Source organism: Phoca vitulina, unplaced genomic scaffold, assembly GCF_004348235.1.
Source record: "Phoca vitulina isolate PV1807 unplaced genomic scaffold, GSC_HSeal_1.0 scaffold7, whole genome shotgun sequence".
In the NCBI taxonomy this organism is placed as follows: Eukaryota; Metazoa; Chordata; class Mammalia; order Carnivora; family Phocidae; genus Phoca; species Phoca vitulina.
Genome location: NW_022589710.1, coordinates 49,568,921 through 49,591,419, shown reverse-complemented (window position 1 = coordinate 49,591,419; position 22,499 = coordinate 49,568,921). Strand labels below are relative to the sequence as shown.

General features: G+C 38.1%; 1 protein-coding gene across 35 annotated transcripts in view; it reads right to left on the bottom strand.

The window, feature by feature from the left end:
- Positions 1 to 1,674: 1,674 nt before the first annotated feature.
- Positions 1,675 to 22,499, bottom strand: part of NRXN3 (neurexin 3) — a 1,527,623-nt gene continuing 1,506,798 nt past the window's right edge. For 14 of the 35 annotated variants that reach the window (XM_032406055.1, XM_032406063.1, XM_032406061.1 and 11 more), the window contains one exon: positions 8,125 to 9,048. In XM_032406055.1, coding sequence (XP_032261946.1) covers positions 8,126 to 9,048 — 923 coding nt within the window. In that variant the 3' untranslated portion in view covers position 8,125. Of the gene's footprint in view, positions 9,049 to 15,768; positions 16,439 to 22,499 lie in introns of those variants that run through there. The other 21 variants (XM_032406089.1, XM_032406090.1, XM_032406075.1 and 18 more) reach the window with 8 other exon arrangements.

Sequence of the window (22,499 nt, the reverse complement as noted above, 5' to 3'; positions counted from 1 at the left end):
CTATCCCTTCTATGTAGACTCATGCAAATTCAGTGTAGTTATACTTATTGCAAATACATGAATATAACCCTAGGGAAATATGCTAGTAGATTTGTGATGACAGTTCTAGAAGTAAACGTGGGTATTTCTTGGCTTCCACAGGTGCCTATGGGTACTATTCTCCCTCACCCGCTCCCTTGAAGGAGAACATAGATTCTGTTCCAGGATGTCACATTTCACAAAAGATAGAGCAGCCATATATAATCTATAGACATTTTTATTCATTTCAAAAAGTGAGCACAGTTGAATTGAAATACACACAAGCTGAAAAATCCTTTCAGTTTTCAGGCAATCTCATTAAACGATGAAGAGTTTACTTAGCAGTTAATCTGCTCTTTTAGTTGTCCTTGAATGAAGAACTGGAATCATGCCATTAATTGTCCACCAGAAAGAATGCTAGGTTTAGGTACTCTGAAACACATTGATTAAGAACAAGACTCAAGTCAAGAGACCCAGTAAGAACTACTCTTTCAATGCCCTTTTTTGTTTGTTTAACACTGTGTAGTATTAAAAGATATTCTTTCATGGGAAAAGATGGGCATAGGTAAAACAAGAACAGCAAAATGTTAACACTGCTTGAAGTCAGATGATAGAAAAATGGGGGTTTATTATACTATTGATCACAATAAAAAGGCAAATTAAAAACAAAACCAAAATAATGCATTTCAATAAAGGGGTACAAGGTTTCCTGAAGGCGTCTTGGCTTCCCAGTGTTTGACTGACCAGCTGCCACAGGAAAGCTGGGAGCTAGAAACGCAGGAGAGGAGTGGCAGTATCAGGGTATGACCTGGCATGGGCATCATCCAAGCTGGAGCCCAGAAGCAGAGAATGCCTGGCAGTGAAGGGAAAGCTTTGCTAAGGAGCAGGCAACTGCATTTTGTAATTTCGTGGAAAATGAAAGACCTAGGGAAATACTCAGGGTGATTGCCTCATTTCTCTATTGTTATGTCCTTTTCGGTTGCTGGATAGCCATGGGGGTAGTCGCTAATGTTGATGCTGCTTGAGTCAGGTAACAAGGCCAAACTGTAATAATGACTGACATTGATTAAGGTTTACTATGTGCCAGGTATACGTTAAGCATTTTACATGAGTTTATTCAATCTTTCCTGACAAACTTACAAGATAGGTAATTATAATTTGCTTTTATAGGTATGAAAGCGGAGTCTTAGGTAGACCAAATGATTTATCTCAAGTTATAGCACCAGAATACAAGCCATGGGATTCTGACTGGAGAACCCCTGGACCTAAGAACCACTGCAAAAGTTCACAGCCTCTTAAAGCTCACACTATTCACTTAGTATACCTCCAAATCTAAGCCTGGGTTCCCTTTAGCTATTCCTGTCTCCTGTGGCCTCTCTCTTAGACAACCCTAACACTGCTTCCCAATCCTGGCTCCTAGTCCTGTGATTCTCTCCTGCTTTGTGGTTTAGGCTCTCCTGGATTGATCTGCACTTTTACCTTGCCCATGCAGGCACTTCAACAAGGCTAGAGTCGCTGCTGGTTTCCTTTACTCCTTTGAGCTCTTGAAATTTTCAACTTACTAATTCCTAACACCATATACATCTGTGATGGACTGAACTGTGTCCACCCAAATTCATATGTTGAAGCCCTCCCCCCACCCCACAATATGACTGTATTTGGAGAAAGGATCTTTAGGAGGTAAAGTTAAATGAGGTCATAGGGTAGGATCCTGATCCAACAGGACTGTGGCTTATAAGAAGAGGAAGATCTCTTTCTCCCACGCCCCCTTGCAGCACATGCATAGACAAAAGGACAGATTTAGAAGGCTGCTGTCTATAAGCCAAGAAAACCCTCATAAGAAAACAAACCCTACCAGATCTTGATCTGGGACTCCCAGTCTCCAGAACTGTGAGAGAGAAATTTCTGTTGGGTAAGCCACCCAGCTTATAATACTTTTGTTGTGGCAGCCCCAGTAGGTTACATGCATCAGCCTAGCATCCTCTTCCTAAGCTTCCACCCCAAATGCTTCTGGAAAAAAAAGTATAAAATGGCTTGCTTCTCTAGAAAAAGCATTACACAATTGAAAGAACTCTAAATTTGGAAACACAAGATTAGACTTCAAGGCAGGACATAAAAAAGAAATGTAGCAAAAATATTATTACATTTAATATCAGATAAAGATAATTGACCTCTGACGGATACTTTTATTAGCTGTCTTCCTAACGGGGTTATCGACCGACTTCTGCCATGTGCTCACAGTCTCACTGTTAGGTGACTTTGACCTTATCTTGAACATTGAGGCTGACAACACCTGCCTCTACTTCTGCCACCTCCACTGCAATATGTCAGTTTTGTTTATCCCACTCTCTCCTTTGTTGTTGTATCAGAAGAATACTCTTCCCTTGCTTTGTTCAGAGTAATATCTCTATATGCAAACTTGATCTCTCAAATCATCTTTTACATTCTCTGAGAATGTATCAGTTATTACCTTTCTCTTCAAACATGCTTGTGTCCTCTCTACTCAACAACTAGCTCTTGACCTTGAGAACCTCTTGACATCCTCTCATTATTCTTTCATTAACAAAATTCCAAAAAACTTCTGAGTCATACCATCCATAATACACCTTATATACAATCTGTGATCCATCCAAATTATGGTTTTGATCCTATTTGCTTCCATTTCAGTGCTTTGCTTGGAATGGCATGTAGCCCTGATCTCTGCTTATCAATTTTTCAAGTTTTATCTAACATATCACCTCCTCTCTGAAGCCCTCCCTTAAGTAATTTCTTCCGAACCTCCAAAGAATGTAGCTTGTACTCTTTTGACAGCTTTTATTCACTGTAGTATCATTATTTGTATTCTTTTAGTATGTTGTTAAACTCCTTAAGTCTCTCAATTTAAGATATAGTAATCATTTGGTCAGTGTCCAATAAGTACATTAATAAACCAATTTCAAGCAGAATTACCAAGATTTTAATTGAACTGGGACAAGAACAGGGCTTGGATATCTTTGGAGAAAGACCGAACTTCAATTTGAATAGGGTGAAGAGAACTTTAGCTTATAGGAATCTACACCAGAAAAAAAGGCTTATATCCATTGTCTGCCTTCACTGAAAGTAACAACAACCAATAGACTGGATGGTGCAGAAGTATTCAGTAAGTGTTGAATTATCAAAAGAGTAAATGCTTAAAGTAGTTCTTGGATTATATACTAAATAGTGGTATTTAGAAAGTTTATGGTGGGAAAGCCAATATAGAGTTTTGAAAGGGTGTCTAAGGCAATGATAACTCTGTAATTTGGAAGGGTTGGAAGACTGTCCTTTGAGGTATGGAACAGGCTACCATTCGAATCTTTCTTATGCACCCTATACTGAAGGAGTTGATTGAAACAATGGGTTTTACAGGGGTATGCACATTTCTGATGGAACACTCAAGAAGAGCTCAAAGAATCAATGTGATTTCAACTGTAGGGGAATAAAAACAATTATGATTTTGGGTGACAGAGTAAAGTGATTGCTCTGGAGCTCTCCAATATATAACCTTTCTAAACTTTTAGAAGGAATTTTGGCTTATTTTTTTTCTAGGACAATACTCAATAATTAAAAAGGCAATATTAGCCATCATTGTTTGAGGGCTATGGGCCAGGCACTGCGCTTATAACCGAGCACTTAATATTCACATCAGTTCATTTAGTTACAGAACAGCACTAAGAGGAGGACAATATCATTCCAATTTCACAGATGAAGCTAGAGTCACCCCACACCTTACTCTAAGTTTCACAGCTAGTAAAGGATAGACCAAAGATTCAGATCCAAGATCTGAACTAAGCTTTTCAGATTCCAAAGTCTATGGCCCAAGTTAAACACATTGAAAAGAGATGGTGTAGTCTCAACATTTCCTCATGGAACAATAGTGAAAAAGTATTTCTGTTGATGAACTTTAACCAGTGTATCTGAGCAAATGCCACTTAGATCTTGATGAATCTACCACATTAACCATTATTTGGAAATTTCTCTGGCAAGTTTTCTCAAATCTAGACTCCCTTTACATACCCCAACTTCTGGCCACTTGCTTAAAATGTGCTGTCAGACAGATGTATGCTACCATATTTCAACGCCGCATATTTACTAGTTGCAGTCATGCTTGCAATCAAAGTATATGACCAGAAAAAGACTAGTTTTGTCTATTACAACTAGTCTTGACTTGCCAACATTGTTTGACAACAACTAAATCTTTTTATTAATGCAGAATTTAGTGCAGGATTTCTAATTCTAGAAGGCAGCTATTATATACAGAATAGCAAAGGACTCAAAGTAAAGGAGCATAACTTTGTTGAGCCCCTACTCTGTATCAATCACAATTAAAACACTTTATTTCACTTTTTCCCCAAACTACCTTGCAAGGCAAGGTCATTGAGGTGTCCTATTTTTCAGATGAGGAAGCCAAATTTCAGAAAGACTGCCCATACATGGTGAGAGTCTAGCTGGGGTTCCAACCCAACCCTGTTGGGTCTCAGTACCTCTACCCATTCCACGACATCCCTCTGAACTCCATGTCAGCAAGGCCTGACTTCTAACATGATTAGGAATGTATTTGCCAAGTTGTCATTAAGCTCTTTGTGTCTTTGTTTCTTCATCTTTAAGATAAGGAAAATACTATGTACTACTTAGGGACTAAACACACTACACAGATCCAAAACATTTAACACAGTACCTGGCACATTATGGGGATTGATAAATGTTGCTTTAATTTACATATATTATCCGAGACAGGCAGCAAAAAAAAGAAACTTTCCATAATTTGACATCATTGAGCCTTTTTTTTTTTTCCATTCCCATGATAGTAAAGAGCATAATCATATGAAATCCAAAGGAACAGGGTTAACTAAATTTGCTTTTCTCTTTGAAAACTGGTAACCTATGTATGGATAGAGTACGCCAGTTCAGTTAACCAACATGTCAGGATCATGGTGAAAAATGTGGCATATCATGATGGATTATCCAATAGGCAAAGTAAGCATGCGCGTAGGGAACCAGCAAATCAAGGACACCTGAGATACGAGAATGGTGCCAGCTATAATGAATATTTGCAGAATTTTATAATCCAAAAATCTAGAAAGAAGCTGTTAAAATGTAAGCATTCATATATATTTTGTCTTTGGACTTAGTGATTTTTTAAAAAAATTTTCAATATGCCAGGAAACTCAGAGAGAAGGTATCTAAAGCTTTCCAGGGTTTAAGACATTATATAAGTAAGGTTCTGGAAAACTGTTTGAAGTTTGTTGACTTGCAACGAATACTTAAAAGTTACCAAACATTAAAAAAAAAAAAAATGTATAGTATCCAATACTTCCCAGAATACGATGCTTCTGTCATCTTACCTGTTCAGAAGTGTTTTCCCTCCTGCTTACCCTATCATAGCAATCTAAATAATAATGCCTCAGTTGACAGACAACAGTTGTTTAGCCCATAAATATGCCACTTTTGATAAATTTATATAAGTAATTAGTAACTGGTTAAAATATTTTATTTCACATGGTCCTAGCTTATTTGGCCTTTAATAAGATATGACATGTTGAGCTCCGGTGTAAGATATTTTACCAAATGTTTGGAAAATAAAAATGCATCATCATACAAGGTTTTGGGAAGAACATTTTATTGCTAAGCATATCCTTGAACGAAAATGCAAATATGAAATCAAAGAGAAAGGAAAAAGAAAAAGCAGTAACTTCACAACATCATAAAATAAATTCCTTAAGAGTCTGCTCATAAAACAACAGGAATATGATAGCTCACATACAGAATGCACATGTTCCCATAAAATTGTCCAAATAGAAACTTACACTAAAAGGAATATAACAAATGTATTTTTACTCAAATTAAAAAAAAAAAATGTAAAGAAAGCAGGAAATCAGTTCACAAGACCTCAAGACTCCAAAAACAGCAATCTTTTACAGACATCGAGATATAATCAACTTCATATAGGTTGGGCCATTTAAGTTATCTAAAATCGTGCTTTGATATCTCTTTATAATCCTGTCTTTTTTAATGACAACAAAAAAAATCCAAAACTTGTAACACACTGAAGTATCAGATAATGAGGAACACCTCTTTCCATACACATTCGTCAAGGCTACCATCATTTAGATCACGCTTTTTGCCCCATGTCTTTAAGATATTTCTCAAAGTCAAATATTCATGCAACTTACAAAGACCAGCAAGAGTAGATTTCTAAATCTAAACAGCTGATTGGTTTTCATCTATACAAAAGAAATTGTATATATCCGGCCCTCCAGGAGACATCATTTTTGTGTGAATATTTGTCTTGCTTTGTCTCTTGCTTTTTGGATTAGCTATGGCCACACAACCAGTTTGTTTTTCTGTACATTTGTTTCCTCTTTTCAAAAAGAAAGACAACTGGAATATAAACCAAACAAACCAAAACAAACCCATAGAAAGGAAAGAACAGTTCTTTAAAGCAGTATGTACACAGGTGGCTAAGGGATTATACCAGCAAAAATGTAGTAAAATATGTAAACAAAATCTGAGAAGATTGTTTATTCTCTTTGACACAGTTAACTGTGACAAAACTAAAACTCACACTTTCTTCACATTTTAAGGTTTACTTTTTTGTTGTTTTGTTATTTTCTTTTAAAACAACATTCTCATTCCACTTCAAGACTTTAACAGTTTTCCTGTTTCAGTCATCCCATCAAACATACCATGATAAATATATCTGTATATATATTTATTTATATATATTATACTATTAAATTCCTTTTTTGTGTGTGTGTCACAGCAGCTTTATTAATTTATTATTTATTTATTTGTTTTTAGAAAAGATGGGTGAAGGGAGATGTGAGCAAATGGAAGGACAGAGTTATCCGTAAGTGTCAGGCGACAAAATTAAACCACTATGAAAAACATCATGTTGGGGGCGGGGGAAGAACTATGTATTTTGCACTCTGTCATGCCATGTTTGGCTTGTGTGACCTTTTGTGGATCCATCACACGTTGAACTCCCCTACTGTCTGTTTTGATTCTTTCACAGACTTTTAGTATTGTCTTGTCTTTTATTATGTGCATGCATTTCAGTCAGTCACAGATCCAGCCCACCTCCTCTTTACCTTCCCTCGGAAAGGCTCTGTTCTTAGTTTGTGGGACTTTCTCCTTTACCACAATTTGGCTGGGCTAATGAACAGGAACAATATTGTTAAGTCAAGCCAATAGCTCTGATAAAACCAGCCCTAAACCCATCTGGTCAGAGTTTGGGTGGCAGATTCTGAAATTAGATCCTGAGGGACCAGCTTTTCAAATCAATGCTATTATCCATCCTGTGATTTTGCTATGTGTTCAGCAAAGCATCATATAGGAAACAAACAACAGATTCTAGAAATACCACAACCTGATATGTAGAGTGAACACCATGGTAGCTTTTGAGTTCATATGGCAATAGTCTCTCTTACTTTCGTTTTCTGAGTTTTTTTTGTTTGTTTGTTTTTTCTTCTTATGTCCATTCTCAAAAAATAAACAAAAACCCAAAAGCCATTTTTTTTTTTCCCCTCAGATCTTGAAAAGTTACACGTACACTGGCCAAAACCAGATAAGGGTGGGTTTTTTTTGTTTTTGTGTTTCATTTTTTTCATTTTTTTTGTTTTTGTTTTTTACATAATTAAAAGAAAAGAAAAAAGAAAACATTGTTACAGTCAAGCTTCACAAACATCATTACAGACTCACTTGGAGTTATGGAACAAGTAAGCCGTGAAGTCTTCTACCTTGGGTGAAAAGTCCTCAAGAGAAGGAAGCTTCCAAGTCCGCGGAAGTGGGGGGAGCCATCTGCTTGCTCCAGAGCGCAACGTGTGTGCTTTATGATACAGCAGGGCAGAGAGAATGTTCTGTCTCCGAGCGGTGACTGAATCAAAGCAGCCATGGCTGAACTTTACAGGTAGGTACCTCTTTGTGTGTGTCCTTTTAAAAATGGTTTTCCCCACCATAGTCATGGTGCACCCCATCTCGTAGCAATAGCAGTTCTGACGCCTGTGAAATCTCATTTGCCAAGTATTTATAGATTTACAGAGAAATAATTCTGTGTCCTAAATTCACGTGATTATTAGCGGCGTCGTTTTTACACATAATACTCCTTGTCCTTGTTTTTCTGTTTCTTGTGGCCGCTCTTGGCGCTCTGCTGCTTCTCCTTGATGAGCGTGCCGTTGCTCTGGGCCGAGTTGCTGATGTAGTTCCGCGTCTCGTCCACTTGGTAGGACCCCTCGTCCCTGTTCCTGTACTTGTACATGGCGTACAGGAGGATCAAGATGCAGAGGGCAGCGGCAGCCACAATACCGACGACCATCCCTGTTGTACTGCTCGACTCCCGGATCACCTCTGAGGCCCCCGGAACCCGTCTGACTCCCGGCTCCGTGGGGTTTGCTGTGGGCACATTACGGAACATGGGGGAAGTAATTAGTGGGCTCTTCAGTTTGGTGCTGTCTAGCTCATAGGCAGTGGGCAACGGAAGCAAGACTATATCAGGCTGGGGTTTGAGATCACGGTTATTCATTTTGCCAGCTGGCAATTTGGGCACCATCCCAGACGAGGAAGCTGTGAAGCGGATCAGCTCAGGGGATAAAGATGTGGTAGTAGTCCTACTAGTTTCGGAGACTTTGTTAGGTCTAAAGTCCTTGGATTCCCACTTGGGCGCATGTGCTTTGTAGCCACCTTCGAAGATTGAAGTGGAAAGACTCTTATCTGTTACCAAGGAGAAGGTGGTGTAAAAATCTTCATCATCAGTAGGGGGCAGGTTAGAGTCAAAGGTTTCCCCTGAGCCATACCCAGATATCACCAAGCCATCATCATCACAACCATCGCTGCCTTGGTCCGACAAGCAAGGTAACCCCGCCTCAGAGGTCATGGACAGGGAATCTTTGGTGGTCTCAATAATGGTGAGGAGGGGGCGAAAGGTAGGGGGGAGTGTAATGGAAGGTGCACGAGTAGCAATAGGAGGGGTAGCTAAAGGGTCTTCTACAAGAAGAGGGACAACTAATTCACCTCCTGGGATTGAAAAGAAAAAGAAAAACACAATTAGTATATTTGTAGATAGACACAATTCATAGGCATTCTCAGGGACTGTATTTCATCGGTTAGGCATCAGAAGTAATAATAAAATGACCTGGGCCCGCACATGGATCCTTTGTTGTAGCCTAACCATTCTAAACTGATTTAGAGCCCATTATATGCCTCTTGCCACCAAAATCTGAAACCCCCTAGCTTTTAAAGATACTCTCAAGTAATTATTTGGGTAGAATTCAAGTAGGCTGTTTCCAGAATCTGCTTACAAAATCATGACCTTCCATGTTACTGTTGCAAAAACTGGCTATCAGAAGAGAGAGAGAGAGAGAGTGTGTGTGTGTGTATGCACTCATGCATGTGATTAATCTGTAAACCCTAGCATTTCATTATTGCCTTCTTGGGTTTCTACTTACTTGCTCCCATGAGGATGAGCATGACATATTCTCCATGTCACAGAGATCAAGATCAGCGAACATAAAAGATTGTCTTTCATCTTTTAAGCTAGTCTTTTATTTAACATTTATCAAGTTCAGTCTTCATTTACTATATGCTAAGTGAGGGGAACACAGGAGAGGTTAAACATGTTCATCTAACAAACCCTTTTTGATTATGCTTTTCCAGAAATTCCCCTATTAAATGACAACTCGCCTTGCACTGATCTCATGTTTATGCATTGCTTTTATGCTATATGTAATATATGCTGAGGTGGACACTAGATTTTAAAAATACTCAGACTAGATATCCATACCTTGTGGAAAACTTAGATTCAGACATGTAGAAATAACAAAGTTTTTAAAATCAGCGATTCTTGGGGCGCCTGGCGGGGGCTCAGTCAGTTAAGCGTCTGGCTTCAGCTCAGGTTATGATCTCAGGGTCCTGAGATTGAGCCCCCTGTTGGGCTCCCTGCTCAGCTCAGCAGGGAGTCTGCTTGTCCCTCTCCCTCCCCCTCTGCCCCTCCTTGTTCTCTCAAATAAATAAAATCTTAAAAAAATTAAAATCAGTGATTCTTATCTAGAGTGGGAAAAATAAATTGGTTTACCCACAGACCCTAGTTATTGCACTTATAAACGTGGACTAGGTCAGGAAAGAAAGTTCAGAGTAATTCAGTAAATCATAGTGCCTTGCAAATCATGGGTACCACAAATATTCTGTGGTGGATGTTACTCACCTAATTGTTGGGCCACGTTTATTACTCACGTACGTAAGCGAGATAATCGAGGTCTCTTCTGTGTCTCTTTACCGTGTTATTTTTCAAACAGAGAAAGAATCTCCAGAAGTCACAGTTCATATCTCCTCACTGAATTTATTCCAAAAATGTATTTCAGCTGTTTTTTTTTAAAAATCCTCTAGCAGGGATGGCATGATGTTTTCCAGTCCCAGTTAGTCAGACAGTTGAGTTGGGAATATATTATTTCTGAGCTGGGTCATTAAGCACTCAGCCAGGTATGATCTTGTCTGTTGTGCCCTCCACAGTAACTGCCCTGATGGGATGGTCAGTGTTGGAACATCTATTATCAGATGTGACTCTCGCTGAGGTGCCCCGTATTGGTGACAAAGTCAGACATGTGACTCACTACTGCAGAGTTCTAGGTGGACAAGCCTTTGCGCTTACACGGTCTTTCAGGTTCTTCCTACAAAGACTGACTCACAAATGAGAACTCTCCTGCTCCGCTTTCCATACTTTATATCTTTTAGTTTCCTATGCCTCCTTTGGAACTGCTGCATCTAACCTGCCCAGACTGCAGCTGGGGAGGAAGCCTGTTACATACCTTCAAAACACCCGAGGAGAACCCTTTGTACCTGTGTCAGAAGCTTCACTCCAGAATTAGCCAGTAACATTGTGTTATGCAGAGAGAAATGCAGTTGGGGAGGGTGGCAATAATGTACATAATGTATGTATATCATTTGGAAGACAACCAGTCATCTCTGTCCTACCTGATGTTACCATGTGTAGAGAAATAAAACACGAACCTTTCTGAGAATTTCAAGATGATATTTTGGGCTATGCGCTAACCCCAAGCTTCTCTTCTAGTGCTCAAGAGTTTCAAACTGTTGAGAGAAACAATCTTTGCAGATTTGTCACAGCTTCAGACTTGCTTTACTGGACCAGCGTGACTTTTTTTTTTTTAACATTGTGAACATAGAGAATTCCTATATCTTGCAACATATTTAATGCATAATTTACAACTGTTGCTAGTTTTTAGAAATGGGATTTGGAGCACAGTTCCCTAAAGGTAAGCCAGTCCTAAAACTAACCCTGAGTTTACTTTTCTTCTGGGGGGGAGGGGATGGCAAGTGTTAATAAATATTTAAGGTGACCCATGGAAAAAGGCAGTGTTTAAGGAGGAGAACAGCGATGAGAAGAGAGAAGGCCCATGCAATGTGTTTGAAGGTTCTCTAGAGATTACTCAGGGATGATTTTACTTTCCTTCAGAGAACAAGTCAGGATTTTTTTTTTTTTTTTTAACCCGTCTCACCTAGAATAAAGGTTTAGCTTGTGTGTTCTTTTCTGGCACAAATACTGAGAGTCATCTGTTCCTTAGGACCATGATAAAAATCTGCTCCATGTATATTAAGCAGAGAGGAAACTGGGATAAAGGACAAGGAATAACCAATCTGCTAAAAGGCAAAAGCCTGGTATAGAACACTTAAAGGCAAATTGTTAAGTAGGGTGCTGATGTCCCTTTAAGTGAGATTAAGATCACTGCCTTCATGATTACAGAGTGGCATTCATTTGCAATTTTAGTGTACCATCTGTGACACCCAACTGGAGTCTTAAATTTGCTTCCTCCCCCCCCCCTTTTTGCAATCCTAGCTAAAGCTTCTGCAGTTTGTTGTAAAAAGTCTACAAAATCCACAAACTGTTCACTCTGCGGTTGAATTGCCTCCCCCCCGCCACTTTCCTTTGCTATTCACTTCCTAATTCAACACCTTTTAATCTCTCTTGGATTAAAAAAAAAGAAGAGTAGAAACCATTTTCATAATGAAGAGAGTCCTAAAGCTTTCCAATTTATAAAGAGCTTCTAAAAGGTTGGTGAGCCCCTAAGTGACATAAGAGCTTATTTCAAAACTAAAATGATGGGTATGCTATTTCAGAGTTTAAATAATCTGTCCAAATTACTAACCTTCAGTTTTCTTTGCCATTTTTGTTATTAATCCTGGCAGCAGTGATAAAAAAAATGATAAATGATGCCCCCTGTCAGAGAAAAGTGAGCCCCAATTCTGGTGGTAGGTTCATCAATGAAAAGGGAGAAAAGCTTTCATAATCCACCCCCTTTCCTGGCATCTTAAGAAATTGAAGGATGTCTTCAGTTTAAAAGGAAGTCAACTGGGCTGTGGGAATTGTTACGAATGGGAATTACAGTGAAAATGAGATGGAAAATTCTAGAGACCTGTAAATGTGCAAGGTGCCTGGGACAGGTGTGGGAGTTGGTGTGTATAATCAGTTTTAATATCCAATTCCATCTCTAAGATTTAGGATGATTATAGTGTCCTGGGAAGTCCAAGGCGTACATCCTTTGAGATGAGGAGATGAAGGATACATTTCTCCCATGATTAGATCCTTAAGAGAAATAACTTAGATTGTAGAAAGCTACTTAAGATTTTATGTTTATTTGTTTTAATCCAAAGTGATCACCTCAGAAATGCTGGAGCATTTGATACTTTTTTCAATGCCCAAAGACTATGGAGTCAGGGATCTACCAGATGTCTATGCTTATAAAAGTATTCAAAGAAGTAACAAGCCTAAAATCATAGGGGGTTACAGGCAGAAACCTTGCAGGCCATCAACACCCTAATTTCCTATTCCATCCCCAGAATTTTTCTTTGGCTTGGAATAAGAACTATATTCCTTAACGTTAGCATTTTAAATCAGGAATATATACCCGTTTTTGACAGGGTTGGCTTTTCTTTAAACTAGAGAGATCACTAGGGATATAAAAGGTCTATTTTAGCCCTGAAGGCTGCCCTGCTTTTTTGCTTTATGAGTATATTTATAGATATATAATTCATGTGTCTAGGGCTGATATCCAGCAAAAGGGGCTCTCTGCCATCGAAAAAGACAGTGTATTAAAAATTTAATAGAACTCTTCTGAACTGTGAGAATGTTGCAGGTGATGGTGAATGTAGTGGGTCATCTGAAAAAAACAAGAGCAGCACGAAATTTCAATGTGGCTCCAACCTTTGCCTCTCTGGAGATATTTGAGCCTAAGGAGTCACAAAAATACCAAAACAATGACACCAAAGAGCCAGACTGAGAGAGGACACTATGCTCCAGTTCCTTGAATTTCTTTTATGTCTATTTAGGTTCTTTACTTCACCTCTTATTTGCATTTTTTCTAATTCTCTGCTGAGAAAGTCATATAATACAGAAAAATCATCCTTTTCCCCACTAAATTAGTTGTTGAATAACATTCATTTAGTTATTTGGTACCAAAGCAGCATGTACACATAGCACATAAATATCCTGAAGCTTGCAATCCCCCCCTACCTTCAGAAAAAATAGCCATGGACAAACATGGCAAGAAGGCTCCAGAAAAACTCAAGTGTCTCAAAGGGGCTTCACTTACATTTTAGTAAGATGAGAATCTCTAAGTAGGATATTTTCCCCCTAGTTTGTCTGAAATGGATTTGATTCTGAAAGGCTACAGATGCTATTTTTCAACATATGCCCAGGTAAGATGAGACAAAGCCCCTGGATTTCATTCTATGTTGTAAAATAAGGAATGTCAAGTGGAGTTTTTCATTTGCCTATTAAGAGCTTTGCCTCTGGAGTCACTCATACTCAGGTTAGCAGCTCAGCTCTGTGGCTTACTAGCCATGAGTGTGGTGAAAGTTCTTAAACTCTCTGAAAAATGGAAGTAATAACACAGTCTATCTCAAACCGCCACTGTGAATAATAATAATGCATGTTAATGTTAATTATAATGCATATTAAGTATTTAGCACAGAACCCACTGTTACTCCAAAATGCTAGTTACTAGTATTATTTCTACTAACATTTTGGGCCTGTAAACACTGAAACCATTGATTACATTCTTCTGACCATTGTTTTTTTTTTTTTAACATAGTAGCCTCATGCTAAGGTACAAGTGTAATAATATAGGATCTAGATTATTGAGGCTATTTTAAATGCAGACTTGGAAGAATGATTTATAAGAATTCAAAGAGCTTATATTTTAAAAAAATGATTAACCTTTTATTAAGTTGACCTATTGATAGCTTCCTCAACAAAAATAAATTCTATTAGACAAAATAACAGCCCATTTAGGAAGTTCTTGGTTTTAAACCCAAAATATCCAGCACATGAAACAATATAAAATCATATGAACTAAGAGAAAGCCCATTAATTAAAGCTGCTGGGATGGAAACCTATCTGTTAACCACCATATGGTCTGATAGTTCTATAATAGTTTCTGATATACCTGAAATTAAAGTGAAACAAGTAACCTCTTTAAAAATTGTATAGCACTTCTTACTGCTCTTATGTTCCCAAAGTGCATAAGGCAACATTAACCCAAATACCTTTAAGGTCAAGGGATATTCTCACCCCTAAGGTCACACAAAATGGCAGTACCTACCTACCTGAAAGGTTTCCTAAATAAAACTTTAGATGTGAAAATCATCATGTTTCTTCTTGGTAGAATCCTTTTAAAGTTTACCTGATTAAATCCAGGAGAGAAATAGCAACTATTAATAAAAAGGGAAAAGGGGAGGGGGGAGCAGAGAGAGATTGAGAGAAAGAGAAGCAGGGAGGGAGGGAGAGAGGCAGAGAGATTGAGAGAGAGGCAGGGAGGGAGGGAGAAGGAGGAAGAGGGAGAAGGTGAGAGGTAGGAAGGGAGGCAGGAAAGGAGGGAGAGGAAGAGAGAGGCAGGGAGGGAGAGAGAGGCGGGGTGGGGGGGAGATAATTGAGTACCTTCTGTGTATATATGTGTGTTTTCACCAGTAAGTTCTATACATTCAAAGGCATATTACAGGACAATACTCTATATAAACACCTGGGATTCTCGATGCCTTTATTCTCAAGAAAATTGATTCTGTATTCTGCAGTGATGGTGGTGGCATAATCCTGGATAACCAAACTCTACCATAGTCACTTGAGAGTATCTTAATGTCCCTCTGCTGAAGGAAAATACAATAAAGGACTGATTTCCCTAAATGCTTTCTAAGGAGTTAAATGAGGATGTATTACCACTGATAATACTTGGAGTTAACTCATTTTCTTCTGGGGGTCCAGGCCTCCCATAGGCTGTAACCAATTTAATATCCCACTGTAAAGCCTACCATTACTTTCAAGGCTTTAAGGTTGGTTCAGGCAAAGAGGCTAGGCTTTCTTTGGATGCTAAGAACTCACCCACCCCCTTCTACCAACAGTAGAGTTCACATTGATCATTAGAAGCAATTCAGCACAGAACATAACAGTGAAAATTAAGCAGAGAGACACAAATGAAATAAAATATTTAGTACTGTCTTCAAATCATATAGTAGAAAATAAAACCAACATCAGGGCCAAAGTAAGCTAGAGGAAAGGAGAGCAAATAACATCGACACGGCATTCACAGTATAATGACAGGAAAAATAAAAGTAAAAGCAAATAAAAAATAGAGGCTGTTTTTGGAAAACAAAAAAAGAAATCATTTCCATAAAATAACTCAAGTGAAAAAAGCATACCGTATTAATTTATAGTCAACTTACATCAACAAATTGCCCGCATGTTTTTTGGCATGAAAGAAAAATTTACAAAAGAAAGTTGTGTAAGAATGCTCTTGGACAAATAGAATTGCCACATTCTTGTAACTTGCTTTTTTGTTGTCATTTCTTAAAAAACTTTTGAGCAAAATGTCTAATTTTTCAAATATAATAATTTACAACAGAGGATGATACAGGGAGGCAACAACACATACATCCACACCACATAACATGAAAAGAAAAAAAAAATCTGCACTTTAACAAAGTTTTACTTTGAGGGGCTTGGGAGGGCATCGATTTTGAATTTGAAATAATTCCGATTGCGAGGATTTAAAAAATTAAAAAAAAACCTGTTTACTTTTATAATTTGCCTTTTAAAAAATCTATGAATCTGGAGGGTTTTGAATGAACTTCTGCACTGATATAGGTTCTCAGATATATATTTAATTTTTAAATATTTTTGTCTTTTTGACAAGTTTTAGATTTCTTTAAGGGGATGGATGACAGCACATAAATTTGAACAATGCTAAAGAAAGGGGGTATGGGAAGGAAAGATGCAGAGGGGAGGGTCATATTTATGAATGTACTACACAAGAGATGAAGATGATGGGGGTGAATGTGTAAGTGAGTCGCCATGTCCATGTAAGGGCGGCACGGAGTGATCTAGCTGCATTAGAGCTTCTGGCTGTAAGGAAGGGATGGGCAATATACAAAAACAAATGAGCCTACACATGCCCATCTACAGAAATAAAGAACAGAACTCTAACACAATCTCACACACCCTAAGCTGCAACTTCTTCAACATGCAATTACTCCAAAAATCATTACAGTTTCATTAAAGAGTTTCAAATAATAAAAACAGTTAAACTTTTTTCCTACTAAAAGTAGTCAAAATACATAAAATAATACTAATAATAATGATTAAAAGATTAAAAGCAAAAACAAGGAGACTAGATTTATGCATTCAAGTTGAACAACTTCACCGGCAGCCGCACAGCCCCATCTAGAGTTAGGGGAGGAGGTCAGAGACTTGCAGAGGTGATGGAAAAGGCAAACCCGTATAGGGAGCCCACTTGCTGGGTTACTAATCACTTCCCTAGAAAGAAATGGTTCTGTCTGAATGATGTCATCCATCTTCCCCCTGTCACCCATGGTACATGGGATTCCCAAAGAGAAGGTGCTAATTCCAGAGATGTGGATGTGGAGATTCTGCAGCTGAAGTTGTTCCACATTTAAAGAGGGAGTGGGGAAAAATTGCAGAAAACAATTCATAACTTTTTTCTCATAATTTTGGATAAAGCCAAGTTAAAGATCTAGCAATTAAAAGAAACATATTGATATATATATATATAGATAGATATAGATAGATACAATACAAAAAGTACTTAATTCCCAAACGAAAAGGGAGGGAAGAACCAAAAAAAAAGTTTTAAAGAAAAAAGTATTGCACACACTTTCAGAGATGAACAACCAGATGCACACGCTGAAGAGGCACAGACAGAGCAATCAGGGGACACTTTTTTTTTTTTTTTTGCTTTTTGTTTTCTGGCTTATTGATTCCCCTTTTGGTGATAGCCAAAATTAAAAACAAATTTTGCATTTTCTTTAAAAATTTGCATTTTCTTAATTTTTTTTCTTTTTGGTTTTGCTTCTCTAAAAAAAATAAAAAGGGCGTGCAGTCTGGATGTACGTCATAAGTAGACATTTGAAAGAGAAGAAAGTGGCTAAGACTGACAAATGGGTAATCTTCTATTATCCTTTAACTGTAGGAATGGTAATCAAATTAATACATGCTTAAAGTAAGTTGCATTTAGGGAAAAGAGAAAACCAGAACAGCAAGCTAGGGTTGGGGAGAGGTCAGCAAGACAAAACTGATTTGGGGGTGAGAGGAAGGTACTGGACTTAGTTTCACGCCTTTCCAGTAGGGGCAAAGGGCATCCCAAGGCTTCCTGCCGATGACAGCAAGGAAAGGATGTGCACATGTATATGCATGTTTAGGGCTGAAGTAGAGTCTACAGTGGCAGGAACTGAGGTAAACATATATATGAGTTCGTGGGTTCTGCTCTAGAAAACTGATCCCATATTCATTCACAGACTTAGGAGGCATATTTTGTAAGTCATAGAGAGGTTATAATTGCATTGTTCCTTATGAGTTTTCTGGGGTTTTGCCAAATTGACAGGGTACCATAAGTGACAATAAGGTGTCCATAAAATAAGCCTGATAAATGGAATAGCATATAGATTGGTAGAGATATATATTAGTAACAGGGGCAAACCCCCTCTCGACTCCAAAGAACACAGTGGCACAGTGTCAGTTTCGGTAAAGTACAGGATAGTCAGGAAATGAGCATGGTTTATTCCCAGTACACTGGGGGAAACTATACCAGTCTTCTAGAGATCATGTGGGAAACAAATGTTCCATCCAATCTATATTGAGAAAAATGGAAAAGAGAGAGGAAGAGAAGGAGAGTGAGTGGCAAGGGGAGAAGGGGGAGTGTGTGAGTGTGTGTGTGCGTGTGTGGTTTTTTTTTTTGTTTGTTTTAGAAATGGCCTCAGCCTCTACTGGAAGAGATCTCAAGAGTTATATTCAATATTATATCCTTGTGGGAACATTAATGTCCAGCCAAGGACTTGGAAACCCAGGTAGGCAAACCACAAAGGTAAGACACTTGAGAGCACCTGGTTCTGACACAATCCTAGTCACTCCTAAGAACTTTTCTGGGTGACTTTGACAAAAAGGAATAAATTGTGAGGATGAGTCAGACTTTGGCCCCCTCTGGGACGCCCCTTTTATTATTTTATTTTAAAATAATTATAGTAATGTGTCCCCATGGGTCAGTCCGTACCAAGATTTTTAGTCTCTGGTTTAATAATGTTAATCATTATTGTAGGAACTTCACAAAGGGCAGCTGGGAGGTTTTAGAAGGAGGTAAAAAATCCCAATCATATAGGAAAAGAAAAACCCTTGTTGCCACTGATTTTTTTGAATAATTATACTTTTAACACTGAATTGTATGGCATGGGAAGACCCTACAAATACTCATATGGCCTCACAAGGCATCATATGACTTCTACAGAATGAAGTTAGTTTTGATAATAATCAAATGGGCTGTTTTTTGTTTCATAGGCAATTTTTTAAAGTAGGAAACATAACGGGCCTAAGTATGAAACTTAAAGAATAAGATACTTCCAGTATACACATACTCCTGGATAATAAGAGGTGTTAGGAGGTGTTTTGAGGAGACCCATCAATTTGGGTCTCCTAGTTTTTTACTGAGTAATTTACCTATTTCAAAATAGCCTGTTTTATAACTCATACAAGTATGACACATCATTTACATTCTGGAAATCACTGGTTGAAACAATCAAACATAGCAAAATTTATGGTTGTCACTTTGCAAATAAAATATGTATTTTTTAAACCCATGGAAGCCATAGTTTCAATGAAGCCGACACAGACTAAATATAGTGCGTAGACATTTTTATGTCAGCCATCAGTTACCTACACAAACTTGTTTGATTTCTAATGTAAGATACAAAGTAATATTGCTAGTAGTTCATAATCATGTCCCAGCTTTATTTTAATCTTCATCAGCTATCTGTGTTAGGTTTTATTATCAGTAACGACACAGTTCTCTACCTATGCCTCTACTTGGTGGGTGTTCAGAATGATTTAGAATTATGCCTGCCATCGAGAACAAATAATACAATAATTTGACCTGAAACAGCATATCTTGATGCAACCATTTTTTTTTTTTTTATCCCACTGTGTCCAAATAACCCTGTCTCAATGTAAAGTCAAACTTTTAAAAACATCAAATGCAGTAAGATGGAATTACACTGGTCAGAATTCATCTTGAGGAGTGTGCTTGTTTCAAAGACAAGTAAATTTCTAAACTGCTTGGAGTTGTGCTTGACACACTCCAAAGACATACTGAAGTAATTCAAGCTGCAGACTCACATCTTTGGGAGAGTGGATCCTACTTGCTAAGGGACATTGTTTTCAATGTGTACAGGTGAGGTCCAAGAGGAAGGCCTGAATGAACTACTTTGTATAACCACAAATATTTTAAATTTCTGAGGGAAAATAGTGGAGAGAGGAAGGAAGAGGAAACCTTTGTGGGACTCTGACTGCAATTCCAGGGAAAGAGTTAAACCATTCCAAGTGGGGTGGGCTAAGAGAGAAGTCTGGAGAACAAATACCTACTGAGGATTTTCAAGGTTTTTGAGTTAGACCTATGAGGTAAATCTCCTCATCTGTCCCTCCTATGACAGATACAAAAACACTTCGCTAATTGCTTTTCTATGTGTCCATGGGAAGAAGGGAGGGATTCTTCTGGGAGAACCGGAGAACCAATGGTTCAGTTCTGAATCATGGTTTTGCCAAGAATAAAAATGGAGGCTCTAAGAATGGATATGGAGTCCAGGAATGTGGGAATGGCTGTCATCTGTGTTACAAAATGATCCCTGTATATACTATGACTTCTCACAAGCTCTTCCTCAGACATAAGTAATGCTCAGAGAAGGGGTGAATAAACCTGCTTCATACATGGTATTTGTTTCTAAATAAAAAGTTTAATATTTTCTTTTTAATGGTGAAAAAAAATGCCCCAAGTAAGAAGTGCATGTACTATCCATTCCCAAACTCAGTTTCTACACATCATTATAGTAGATAGGGGGAGAGACAGATAAATTAAGCTTCCAAGATGGACAAGAGTCCAGGACACCATCAAGCCCAATATTCAGAACTGTATTTCTGTATTAATGATTTGCTTGACCAGTTTAGAGTAATTTTTCTTACTTAAGTGGATAAGAATAGATACAACATTACAATGGGTAGCATTACATTTTAAAACTGGTAAGATAGAACATTTATTGTGGAAGGACCCTAAGTTAATGACTTATTTCCCTATATTCACATAATCCTTAACTTGTGCCTTAATTCAGTCCCACAATCTCCATTCTTGTTTGTGAACCTACTGTGCCCTGCACAGATTTCTGCTGATTCCCACACTCCATTGCACTCAATTTGTTTTCTTCTAGGTCTCAACTTGACTATAAGAACTTCAGTACAAACATGGAGTCTTTTTTATCTTTGTCTACCAACTAGAATACTAGTAACCAATCAAGCATTTCTGGACTTAACTAATGAATGAATAAATTAGTTAATATGTTTAATTGCTCTTTTTTTTTTTTTTTACCCCCACACTAGGCTATGGCTTCCATAAAGGCATTAAAATCATGCATCACCACCATGGCTTGCCTTGTGCCTGGAATATGGGATAGAGATGTTAGGGTCAGGAGACCTAAGACCTTGGATGTAGTGAGCACTATACTAGCTTGTTAAGAAACTAAACAAGTCAGTTAACCTCCCTGAGTTAGTGTCCTCATGTATAATATGGAGATTATGATGTCTGGTCAATTAACCCACCTCACAGGATAGATTTATATGACTAATGAGATTTCAAATGTGAAAATGCTTATAAATTCTAAAGGGCTTTCCAGATGTTTGTCACTATTGTTTTCAAAGCTGTCACCTGCTATAAAATTAGGGTTTCATATTCAACATCAGCTATAAAATTAGGGTTTCATATTCAACAAAGGAGGCTGAGTCCCAGACAGTTGAGGTCAGTGCTACTCCAAGTATGATCCTTGGAGCATCTACTTCAGCATCAAACAAATAACCTCAATCCAAAACCCTAACCCAAATACCTATTATTACTACTTCTCTTGAAGCCCTGTCCCTACCCCTCCAATATCTAAAGCTTGCTTAGTTCATCTTCTAATGGTGAATTTTTATTATTTCTGCATGTAATTTCATAATTACTTTATTTCACTCTTCATGTGGGTTAGAGCCATACTCTGAAGAGCTCTTATTTAGATACATTTCCATAAGAACCTATTTATTTAGTGGCAGGAGGACAGACCTAGAGGGGAGCTCTTGTCCTCTAGCAAACCATGTGACTTGAGTCAAGTCACCTGCTCTTCAATCCAACCCCCTCAATCCCTTGGAAACACATATTTCAATAGACATCAGAACTATGGGGTAAGATGAGGACATGAGGGAACAGAGGGTCCAGGTAATATTTTAGCTCCTTCCTCCCAAAAGTGTTAATACAAGAAGATACACAAAAGGAAAACTCCATTAAAAAATTGCCAGGAATTACTATTCTTCTTCTCATTTTGTTTTACATGTTAACCAGGTGTTAGGGCAAGCAAGCCTTTCTTCACTTAGGACATTAAAAGTTCCCTGATTCACAAGCTGAATCTGTATGCTTATTTTGTGTTTTTTAATCTCTCTAGCATAGAGCAGGACACACCATAGGTCTTCAGTGCATACGTGCTGAATTAAACTACAAAAATAGAACAGCTTGCAACACTTCTCTGCGTTGTGAGGTGGGTGGGATTCAAAAAAGCTCTCCTTGCTGGCACTAGTTCCTTTAATCAGGAGGGAATCTATTCATAAAGTGAAACAATGAGAAAGAGCAGTATAAAGAGGGCTCAAAGCCATGAACTTAGTAACTGCTCCCCTGCTCTTCGCCTTGCCTCCAGGTAGACTTTTAGGGGTAATATAGGCATATAGCTCATATTGGCAAATGATTATGCCCTTGTAATACTATTAAAATCACCTCTGTGCCAGTCAGAAAAATGAAAGCCCTGTCTGAAAATATTTTGTTCCAATAGCTTGAATCGCCTGAGATTCCTCCTTACTTCCTTACTTCCTCCCTCATCTCTGTCTCTTGGCT